Source organism: Leuciscus leuciscus (genome assembly GCF_965113295.1).
Source record: "Leuciscus leuciscus genome assembly, chromosome: 2".
In the NCBI taxonomy this organism is placed as follows: domain Eukaryota; kingdom Metazoa; phylum Chordata; class Actinopteri; order Cypriniformes; family Leuciscidae; genus Leuciscus; species Leuciscus leuciscus.
The window spans coordinates 14,619,821-14,631,917 of record NC_138726.1 but is presented as its reverse complement, the minus strand read 5'-3'; the positions used below and the strand labels follow the sequence as shown (position 1 = coordinate 14,631,917).

Below are 12,097 nucleotides of genomic sequence, written 5' to 3'. Positions count from 1 at the left end.
ACACAAACACACACAAACACACACATGTATGTCACTGCAACAGAGAGTATTTTTATAGAAATTGGCAAATAAAATAAACAAAACTGGCATAAATCTAAAAAAAATTACATCTAAATCAAGGTCTGGTCCTAGAGCATAAACCCAAAGTGGAACGAACTTTCTATCTCATACACACACACACACAAACACACACAAACACACACATGTATGTCACTGCAACAGAGAGTATTTTTATAGAAATTGGCAAATAAAATAAACAAAACTGGCATAAATGTAAAAGAAATTTACATTTAAATCAAGGTCTGGTCCTAGAGCATAAACCCAAAGTGGAACGAACTTTCTATCTCATACACACACACACACAAACACACACAAACACACACATGTATGTCACTGCAACAGAGAGTATTTTTATAGAAATTGGCAAATAAAATAAACAAAACTGGCATAAATCTAAAAAAATTTACATTTAAATCAAGGTCTGGTCCTAGAGCATAAACCCAAAGTGGAACGAACTTTCTATCTCATACACACACACACACAAACACACACAAACACACACAAACACACACATATATGTCACTGCAACAGAGAGTATTTTTTTAGAAATTGGCAAATAAAATAAACAAAACTGGCATAAATCAAAAAAAAAATTACATTTAAATCAAGGTCTGGTCCTAGAGCATAAACCCAAAGTGGAACGAACTTTCTATCTCATACACACACACACACAAACACACACAAACACACACATGTCACATATGCAACATGGAACAAGCTTGTTGAATGAATGATTCTCTATGGCCCTCTATGGGATATCTTTGGCCATTGCACTTTAATTCCTTTCCTATAAGAAATAAAGTTTTTCAACTAACCTTTAGATGGCAGTGTTCTATCCCTAACACATAGAGCAATGTCCAGAAACTATTTATATTTAATTATGATCATCATTTAAGTGATTTTTTCTTTTAAAAATCATTTTTCATGAGCCAATTTATGGCCTAGTTATGTATTTGTGCAGTAAATAGGTAAAAAACTTCAACATTTCCACAAAAACACAGCATAAATGGATAGTTTAGAAGTAAATAAAAAAAAAGATATATAGTTTTCCATATAAAAAATTATATTTCCTTATGCAATTGCTCTTTAAAAGTTTGGGGTCAAAATGACCCCAAACACCTTAAGTGTTGTCCTTTTTTAACAGTGATTAAGGGTTAATATAAATTGAATTATAATTGCAATTAACATGCATTTAAGTGCCTGAAAACATTACATTGTTCACACTAAAGTATATATTCTTTTAAAGTAAGTTTTCCCATAAGTACTCTTTTTGATGAAGAGATAAGTACGTATGATAAAGTATACTTCTGTTTCACAAGGGCAGGGCATAAACTGGCATCCCATTACTTTTTTAAAGCACTAGAGGCACAAATATCATGTTTTTGTAGGAAAAAAAACATAGCACAAAAAGAAGGTATTGTAGAAAACATTCAGGCCCTATTTTATATAATATTGGTGGAACGTGCCATTTGGACATAACTAAACCTCTGCTGCATGTCTTGGCATATTAATCAATTAAAGTATGTTATATCGTTGTTGGTTTCTCACCCTGAAGAAGTCAGCAGCCTGACTGATGAGCAGAGCATCCGGCTCAGGTCTCATACGGATGTAGTGGGAATATAGAAAGAACTGATCCTTCTGTGGAGCAGAAAGAGTGTCCAGCATGAGAGTCTAAGTCTTCATATGAATACATACCAACATTTCATTATTCATAACATTCTTGTGACTATCTCAGAGGACAGTTAACCTTGTATTGGGGTGTTTCTTCAACTTTTATTGCCCAGGGTCTGTTTTTCTTTTTTAAATTAAACTTCTTGTTATATGGAGGCCACATTAAAACTTGCTTTTCCCCCTTCGCTTTTTAGTTTTTCAAATAACTTCCCATTCCTTCATTTATTTTTGCTACCTTTTAAATGCCTTTTTATGTACAGGTTGATTTTCTTTAGCCTTCTTAATATTTTAAGCCGTTATAATTTTAAAATATGAAAATCCAGTATTTCATAATAATCATACATCATTAGCATTCATTTATGTACAAATGATATCAATTATTGCACAAATAACGACTGTTCCTCAGTTGTGTCATTTACAACAACAAATGTGACTAATAAGGTTAACTAAAGATAGTGTATTTAGTTACTAATAAAACAAAAGTGTCAGTGATGAGATGAAAAATCAGACATGTGAAGGAAATAAATACTGTGAAAAACTGACCATCTTGCCTCAGAACACTTGGATTAAACCACTGGGGTTAATTGTATTATTTTTACACTACCTTTATGTTGTTGTTTTTTACTTAAAAATGTGGACCCCATTGCCTATTTGTAATGTCCTGTGTAGTTCTGTTTTATTGTCATGGTGTTTTGGTTTTCCTGTTTGCCTGCCTGTGTTCCCTTCCATAGTTCCGAATTAATTGCGCACCTGTTTCTGTTCAGTTCATTAACACTCCATCTGTATTTAAATGCCCCCTGAAATCAAAATGTACGTTTTTTAGCTTTTAGTTTTTATGAATAAGCTAGTGTGCTCCAAAACAATGACAAAATTCCATTTAGGAGATATAAGCATTCAAAACGTACAGTCTCTCACTTCCGCTAAAATGGATCACGGATTTTTATGACATCATTGCGGACTTCAGCTTCTCATCACCGAATATAATGCGTCCCGACTCCCGCCCCCTATGCTATAAATACCATCTGACCAAAGCGACCGTTGACACGTCACGGAGCCATATGGGTTGGAGATGTGTGTCCGGTTGCTAAAAACGCTCAAGTATTATTCCGTTTTCCAACTGTACGTTGGTTAAGAATGAAATGGCTAGAATTTATTCACACCTCTATTATTGAATCCAACTTTTCATCAGCGCTAGGATTGGCTTCCATGGTGCTGTCAAGTACGACTTGCAGTCAGTGAGGTAAACGAAATGCTATTGGCTATTTGTAAAGGGGGAGGAGCCATTCAATATGTCCCGCCTTAGCTTCATTTTACGTCAACTTCAAATTACGTCAACGCATCATAAAAAGCTGCGCGTTCCAAGGCACTGCAGTGGGCCTTTAGTTCCTCAGTTTCCTCAGTTCATTGTTCCATGTCGTCTTTGTATTACTTTATTGTTTTGCCAAATTATGCAAGTCTTAAAATAATGTAATGCTATGTATCAGGATGTGCTACCAATGCTATATTAAGATTAAGGTGAGGGTGTAGGCTAGGGATAGTGGTTTAGTGATTAGTACACAGTTTACACTGATTAACATGACCAATGGAATCTTTAGAATCAGCTGTGGGTGGGGTTTGCGCTTAACTGATTTGGGAAAAAACGTTCTATATGTTCTATATAGTATGAATGTGTGTAGTATGATGTAGTATGTAATCCGGACATACTACATTCACCTTGTTGTCACTATCATATGTGACCTACCAGCAGTTCCGTCGCTTTTCTGTCAATTACAAATCCTCTCCCGTGGCCTCATGGGATAGTAAAGTGTCTATCGTATGCACAATTCAGAATCCTGCCGCAAGTAGTAAGTCATCCGGGTAATTTAATACTACCAGAGCCCGTCTACGGAGAGCCTTGGCACTCCCTATTTAGCCCCATTGTATTGATTTTGGTTGCAGTACCATTAGAATTCCACTGGGGGTGATCGCGGGCGAGTGCAGATTGAATGGGAGTCAATGGGGCTAGACGGCTAAATGTGTCTCTTTCACCCGATTGCTGTTGAGAAATCTCAGATTTTATTGTAGGTTTTGCAAGTTCAACATAGGTTATAGGTCGAAAGTTGAATGAACCAGTACTTATGTCCGGTGGGGGGGTGGTGGTGGTGGTGGTGGCGCAGTGGATAAGACACATGCCTTTGGTGTGAGAGACCCGGGTTCGAATCCACTGTGAGACACCAATGTGTCCCTGAGCAAGACACTTAACCCCTAGTTGCTCCAGAGGCGTGCGACCTCTGACATATATAGCAATTGTAAGTCGCTTCGGATAAAAGCGTCAGCTAAATGAATAAATGTAAATGTAAATGTAAATGTCCTTTCGATTTCTTACAGGTTGGGCCGTTGTTGGCCGGAACAAGCTAGCATTCTGCTAATGACCCTCTGGCAGTGTGAAAATATGTGACGTCATCACATTTTTTAACGCTTTTTTAGAGCAGATAAGTGAACTTAAAAATGCAATTTTCAGCTAAGTGTATCATCTTAGCCCCCCCTTTCGAATACAACATTTAAATTACTAGAAAAAAAATTATATCCTGAGAAAAGTGGGTTTTGAGGGGTATTTCGCCATAGACCTCCATTCATTCTGCACTCGCCCGCGAGCGCCCCCGCATGGATAGAGACGTGTTACTGCAACCAGTCCAGAACCCGGAAGTAAGCAGAGAGTGCCAATTCTCTTTATATTAGACATTCTCTGATACTACTTACTAATTTAGTACATACTACTCTTGTCATACTATTTTGTTTTCCCACAACTATATAGAAGGAAAGTATGCGATTTTGGATACAGACGCTGTACACACTAATATAAGTTGTTACTCACATATTTACTAAAACAATCGGTCTGCTGTAGTGTCTGGGAGAGTGCGCCCTCCATGGCTGGGAGGAGTAACTGCGAATGGAAGGCAGAGAGGCTCTTCCAGTTACTGAAGATTGACTCTGTCTTTCCTCTCAGTGTAGATGGGACATCTGAAGACTCTAGAAGAGGCAAGTAGTTTTCCTCCACACCTTTAAGAACAGCGACATACTGTCTCTCTGTGCTGACCAGCCGACACCACTGTAAATAGAGCTTGCTGTGATAGAGAGAGATAAAAAGTGAGGAAAAGATGTCATTAAAAGAATAGCTTACTCACAAAAATGGTTTAAAAGAGATTTCTTCTTGAAAATCTAGTATGAAAACTGATCTTGGAATGCCTTATTTGTCATTGATCTTATCCCCCTGTTGTTTTAAAAATATGGGTACTCCCTTTGTGTTGCAGTCAAATTGACAATTAGTTTCCATGCAATTTGCCAAATATTTACACTATTAAATGTTTAGTTTTAGTTTAGTTTAGTTTAGTTTCTTTATTGTCCACAAGTGGAAATTTGTCTTTGGCTTCACTATACACCACACACAAGGACACCAACACAACATAATATACATAAAAATATAAAACAATAATATTCCCATATGTACATATACAATCTATGCATACAAATCCACCCCTACTCATATTCATATCTTAACATTTACACTAAAGATCAATGTAAAAAAGAAAAACCTTGATTGCAGCTTGTCAGAGATGAAAAAATTAAATGCAGAAACTTTATAATTTCCATCTATTTCTATATTGTACTTGGTGTAATTTGCCTCTGCCTTTTTATGCCTGGTTCTCAAACCTTTGTGAGGGTAAAATGGGTTTCTCACACCAAAAGTATCCTTTCCTTTCCTTTTTTTTTTTTTCTTTTTTTTGTGAAACTTGAATAGATAAAGAAACTGCAAATTTTCTAAGGATGATTCAGAAGACAAGTCACAATTTCAAGTAAACTTTGAGTCTTAAAATTCATAAGTCCTCATGTATTTCATATTTTAGTGTTTGACGAGTTACAATAAAGTTTTTTTTTGGTTTATTGGGGGTTATTTTGACTCCATGTAACCAAAATATATATTATATAGCCTTTCCAAAACACATCTATGTGTCAAGACTTTGCATGCACATTCATGACCCTAAATGACAAAGTCACAAAAATTCAAAAAGAAATAACTAGTTTAAACAGCCTGAAAAATCAAACGCAATAGGAGGGTACATTATTTAGGACGTTACCATGATGTCTGGTGAGGTCTGTGGCCTTAGGGGCAATAACATAAAATAATAACACAAAGTGACGGCATTAAACTGACAGCCTTGGAATTAAGATGTTATTTATTATAATAATAATAATAATACAAATTTGCAGTTTCTTTATCTATTCGAGATTAATATTATTATTATTAAGATGTTATTTAGCTCCTTAAGGAAAATTCTGATAAAGTAGTTTGGTCAGGTGAATTTTGAAGAGAAACTCATAAAGTGGTGGTCAGAATGAATGGCACCCCTGGTAAATATGATCAAAAATGGCTGTAAAAAATAAATCTGCATTGTTTATCCTTTTGATTTTTCATTCAAATCTAACCTTTCATTGAAGTAAAAGAATTGAAAGTGGGGAGGAAATCACATTATGAAATAAATGTTTTTCTCCAAAACAGGTTGGCCACAATTATTGCCACCCCTAGAATTTTTTACGAGTAAAATATCTCTGAAGTATAGTCCCATTAATATTTACCTTTATTTAGCACACCAGGGTGACTAGGAAAATTAAATTGTCTAGCTATGACTTCTTGTTTCACAGGAGTTTAAATATGAGGAAACACAAAGGCCAAATTCCCTTAAACATCCATCACAATGAGTAAAACCATAGAATATAGTTCTGATGTGCAGCAAAAGATTGTTGAGCATCACAAAATAGAAAGTGGCTATAAGAAAATAGCTAAAGAATTGAAAATCCCCATTTTGACAATCAGGGCAATAATTAAGAAGTTCCAATCAACTAAAGAAGTTACGAATCTGCCAGGAAGAGGACGTGTGTCTATATTGTGTTAATGCACGGTGAGGAGGAAAGTTTGCACGGCCAAAGACACTCCAAGGATCACAGATGGAGAATTGCAGAGAGTCTTGGGGGTCAGAAAGCCTAAAATTGTTTCAAACAACCCCTACATCACCACATGTTGTTTGGGAGGGTTTCAAGAAAAATCCTCCTCGCTCCTCCAAAAATAAACTCCAGCATATTCAGTTGTCAGACATGACTGGAACGTCAAAAGGGACCGGATTCTTAGGTCAGATGAAACAAAAAAAGGGCTTTTTGGCAGCAAACCCACCAGATGTGTTTGGTGCTAACAGGGATAAAAAGTACCCCATGCCTAAGGTTAAATATACTGCTGGATCTTATATGTTGTGGGCCTATTTTTTTGCTGGAGGTCCTGGACATCTTGTTCAGATACATGGTATCATGGATTCTAGCAAATACCAACAGATCAAAAATCAAAACCTGACTGCCTCTGCTAGAAATCTTATAATGGGCCATGGTTGGATCTTCCATCAGGACAACGGTCCAAAGCAAAGATCAAAATCAACACAAAAATGGGTAACTGAGCACAAAAAGAAGCTTCTGCCATGACCGTCCCCTAAACTGAACCCTATAGAAAATGAGTGGGGTGAACTGAAGAGAAGAAGCACCAACATGGATCTGGGAATCTGAAGGATCTGGAGAGATTATGTATGGAGGAATGGTCTCTGATCTCTTGTCAGTTATTCTCCAAACTCATCAGGCATTATAGAAGAAAACTCAGATCTGTTATCTTGGCAAAAGGAGGTTGCAAAAAGTATTTAATAACAGGGAGCCAATAATTATGGCCAGCGTCTTTTGGAGAAAACTATATATTTTATAATGTGATTTACCCCCCACTTTCAATTATTTTACTTCAATGAAAGGTTATATTTTTGCGATTTTTTAAAATGAAAGATCAAAAGAGTATTTTTTACAGCCATTTTTGATCATATTTACCCAGGGGTGCCATTAATTCGGACCACAACTGTTTTTGGGGTTGCTAATGCATTGCTATACAGTTGCCAGTGTGAAGCTAGGCAGGTTCTAGAGTGTTCTTAGTGGTTGCTAGGGAGTTACTAGAGTGCTGGCATGCATTTTCTAGTGCATTACTATGCAGTTTGCAGGGAGAACCTGATGGCTGCTAGGGTGCTCTGGGAGGTCCCCAGGGTAATTCTAGATGGTTCCTAGGGGAGATTGCTTGGGAATTTTAAATAGCTGCTAGATTGCTCTGTGTAGATCCAAGGGCATTGTTATGTGGTTGCTTGGGAAAACATTTCTGAAGAGAAACCTGCCACGAACACACCTTTGTGCGGTTGCTCCTGCTCTCTCCACCCCTGTCTCTCTTTCAGTGCGGCTGAGAAGCACATGTTGGCGTGTGAAGCCAGTATGATCCGCCACTTCTTTACTGCTGACCTCCACTCCTCTTATGAGCACTCCTCCACCTCCAGTAGGATCCCTCCATCCTGGAACCGCTGCTGTCACTCCCGCCGTAAGGATGGGATCTGTCAGAACCCGACGGCCCAGCCAGGATAGCGGAGAAGACTGACCCGATGTGGACTCAGCAGGTTTAGACATGGCGGCTGAACGGCGCGGGGCCAGCAGAGCCTGAAGGTCAAAACTGGGATGGCGCTTGCGAGGGGGTTTTGGAGGGAGTGGTCCATCTGTGGGCTACAGCAGGACAATTGCATGTAATTATTTGTTTTAACATAAAATCTAATTTACCTAAAAAAAACACACAAAAAAATCCCAGAGCATTGGTGTACAGTTGCTTGGGTATTGCTATGAAGTTGTTAGGGTGTTCTAGGTGTTTGCAAGAGTATTGGTATATGATTTTTACTGTGTTCTAAATGGTTCCCAGAATGTTTCTATATGGTTGCTAGGGTGGTGCTATATGGTTGTTATGGTTTTCTGGATGGTTCCCAGGTTTAGTTATGTAGTTGCAAGGGAGTAGCTATGCAGTTTATAGGGTGTTGCTAAGCAGTTTCTAGATGGTTGCTAGGGTGCTGTGGGAGTTTCCAAGGGAAAGTTATTGCTAACAAGGTATTGGTATGCAGTTTGTTTTGGGTACTAGCTAGGTCGTTGCTATTTTTTTGTAAAGGTGTTCTTGATTCCTAGGGTGTTGCTATCAGGTTGCTAGGACATTGCTATGCAGCTTCTATTGTGTTTCTGAGCAGTTTCTAGAGTGTTTTCCCAGTCCACTGGTATGTGATTGTTAAGGTGTTCCTATGCAAGGTGTTCCCAATTGCTCGGGTGTTCTGGATGGTTTCTAGGGTGCTGCTAGGTGGGTGTTAGGGTGCTCTGGATGGTTTCACAGAGTTGCTAAATAGGTACTAGGCCATTGCTTTGCAGTTTCTAGGGTGTTGCTAGGCAGTTTCTAGTGTATTCTTGGTGGTTACTATGGAGCTGCTTGATAGTTGCTAGGGTGTTTATATACGGCTGCTAAAGCGTTGCTGTGCAGTTTGCAGAGAGTTTCTATGCAGCGGCTAGGGTATTTCTGATGGTTGCTAGGGTGTTCTGGGTCCTGGGTCCTGGTGAATCCCAGGGCATTGGTATCCAGTTGCTAGGGTGTTGGTATGCAGTTGTTAGGGGTCCTGATGGTTGATATAGTGTTGCTGGAGGTTGTTAGAGCATTATGGATGGTTCCCAGGGTGTTGCTATGTAGTTGCTAGGGAGTTTCTAGATAGCTGTTAGGGTGTTGCTTGGTGTTTTTCTTGATGGTTTTCTCAGTTCACCTTTCATTGACAAGAGTAGCAAAAACGTTTATTTTGGATGTTGAACATGACTGCAACTCTGTCATTCTAAAACACTAACATTTTTTTTGGCTGGGTGCAGCAGATTTTGCAGAAACTTTCCCCCTCCTGGATTCACCCCATCTTTCTTCTTCTCCTCTCCAATCTTGAGTGTTGAGCAGTTTTGTGGGCGGAAGAGAGACGCCAGTGAACCCCAGGACTGAATGCCCCCCTCTCCTCCAGGGCACCAGTCCGGCTCGATTTCGCCCTCTAAATCCCCCAAGCTGGAGGTGCTGGGGGCAGGAGTCCTCCCTCGTCCCCCGGAGTCCTGTTCCTGACCCTGGGCTGAAGACGAACCTCTTTCCGCCTGCAGGATTCGGCTCTTAAACTGAGCCAGTGTTTTTTGATAGCGCTCCAGAGTCTGAGACCAGAGGTCCAACAAAGCCCCTCCACCCAATTCCAGTGCAAGAGCACGAGCGTCCTGGAAACGTGATGGAGGGATAGGAGGAAGAGAGGAGAGAGGAGAGGACGAGGAAGAGGAAGGAGAGGAGGACGACACCACATCACACCACTGAGATGCCTGCAGGGGAGGAATGGAGATGTAGTCATGATTACTGGCAAAAGTGTGTGTATGTAGGAACGGAATGTAGGAAACCAAAAATGTATTATATATTGCAGTAATGGTATACAGTGGGATCCAAACAATTGAGAGCACCTAAGTAAATGCTTCTACACTGCAAAAAAAAACAATAATTTCCTTAAGGTGCAGTCACACTAACGAAATTTAGGTGATATTTTGCGGCCAAAAAAGGTCCATTGTGAATAATGTTTCACCCTCACTCGAAACGCTGATTGCGCAGATTCCTATTGAAATACCTGGATTTTGCCCACGTAAATTCATAGAGCAATGATAAATGTGACCGCACACCTTTAATCAGTATTTTTACTGATTAACTAACATAATTTACTGTGAGATAACTGTTTTAAGACTTGAATTTAAGTTAGCATGAAGCAGAAATTGCAAGCGTCTAAATTACTTAATTAATTGGTTCAACTGCAATTAAAGAAACTAATTATGTGGAATTGCATAGCAAAAAAGAGCCAGTTATGACATTTTGGTTAAAGATTAAAGTTGAGTAGATGAATTGCATATAAGAAGAGCTGGAACATGCAATCATTTATTTATTTATTTTCATTGCCAACAGTGAGTTTATTTCTCTTACCCCATTGGCAAACAGTGAAGACTAAAAATTCATATTTTAATATAATTTCATTATTTAATATTATGTATCTGTATTATTATTCTTTATTAGTATTCATAATCAGTTGTATTATCTTATGAAGTTTAAAATGCATGAATTAAGACTATAGATTGCATGGACACGTGTTTGAGGATCATATTTTAGACACAAGGAGGGGAGCTGGGAGAGTTATATATATTGCTAAGAGGTATGTGTGCAATGCAACGTTCACTGAGCAGAGATGTTCCAATGACGATGATGATACATTAAATGTGTACAATTGGCATGTTCTTTACAAGGAAAGGAATGTTTTTTCAACTGATGCAAATGTACCACAAATGTATACACTAGGGCTGTTGGAACGAATTCCGAAATTCGAATATAATTCGAATATTATAAAAATCAATACTATTCGAATGCTGAAGTTCCTATTCGAATATTGCTTTTTTATGTATATATATATTTTTTTTTATTATGCAATCTTGCCTTTCTCGCCGCCTTGGCTTACGCATGTGAAAATTAAATGCTTTTGTTTCGTCTGATGAACAATAAAGTTTTTGAATCGTAACACAATTGTGCACGTTATCCACGCATCATAACAATACTGTCGACAAAAATCGCGGAGAGCAATGTCTCCACGGAAACGGACACAAGGAGGGGAGCCACTCCTGACAATTTGATTCACAGTCCACATTACAACGTGAAAACGGCGTTTTCAAATGTATCCACTTTGGAGTGCGTTTTCAAAAAAGCTTCGTTTTCATTAATAAAAACGCCGTCTCAGTGTGGACGGAAGGCCAAAACGGAGAGAAAAATATACGTTATTTTTTATGACAACGTTACACCCTGACAAGCTAGGCGATCTGTCCGAGGAACCGCCGCTAAAACAGGCAAGAATTACTTCTTTTCTGCCTCTCTCTTCATCACGGGGCTTACCAGCTGTCCGCCAAAAGGCGATAACAGACAAACTGACACAGTTTATCAGTTAAGATATGAGACCGATCAACATTACGCATTGGCATTGGCGATCCTGTGTAATGTCGTAAATATTAATAATAGGATGAATTTGAGCATTTAATATTCGAATATTATTCAAATATTAAATAAAATAAGGAATGGAATTCGAATATTATTAGAGAAAAATTGACAGCCCTATTATACACTGAGAGATAGTTTTTTAATATGGAAAGTGGATTGTACCGTGTGTAAGCATGAGGTATAAGTTCCATTTTTAAACATAAGCAACGTGTTTTTCTACCTTACAAGGAAGTTGAAGGTTGCTCAGTGGTGTATATAAGCTCAATCTTACTGTACTACGGCAGAGAAACATCGGGAACACATAGACCTGGCACAAATACAACATCTTCTCAAGTTTCTCTCCTATGCTGACGAATAAAGCAAGATAACTGGTGTCCGGTTCCGTGAATCAAATAATAACGCGGAAAAGGATTAACTCCAAGT

The 12,097-nt window shown here is 38.5% G+C and overlaps 1 protein-coding gene across 1 annotated transcript in view; it reads right to left on the bottom strand.

Annotated features, from left to right (window-relative positions):
- Positions 1-12,097, bottom strand: part of arhgef40 (Rho guanine nucleotide exchange factor (GEF) 40) — a gene marked incomplete at its 5' end in the record, with an annotated part of 47,028 nt that overhangs the window by 17,845 nt on the left and 17,086 nt on the right. Inside the window, 4 exon segments of the mRNA XM_082161942.1 lie at positions 1,609-1,698; positions 4,586-4,835; positions 7,970-8,334; positions 9,478-9,975. Of these exon segments, the coding sequence (XP_082018068.1) occupies positions 1,609-1,698; positions 4,586-4,835; positions 7,970-8,334; positions 9,478-9,975 (1,203 nt within the window).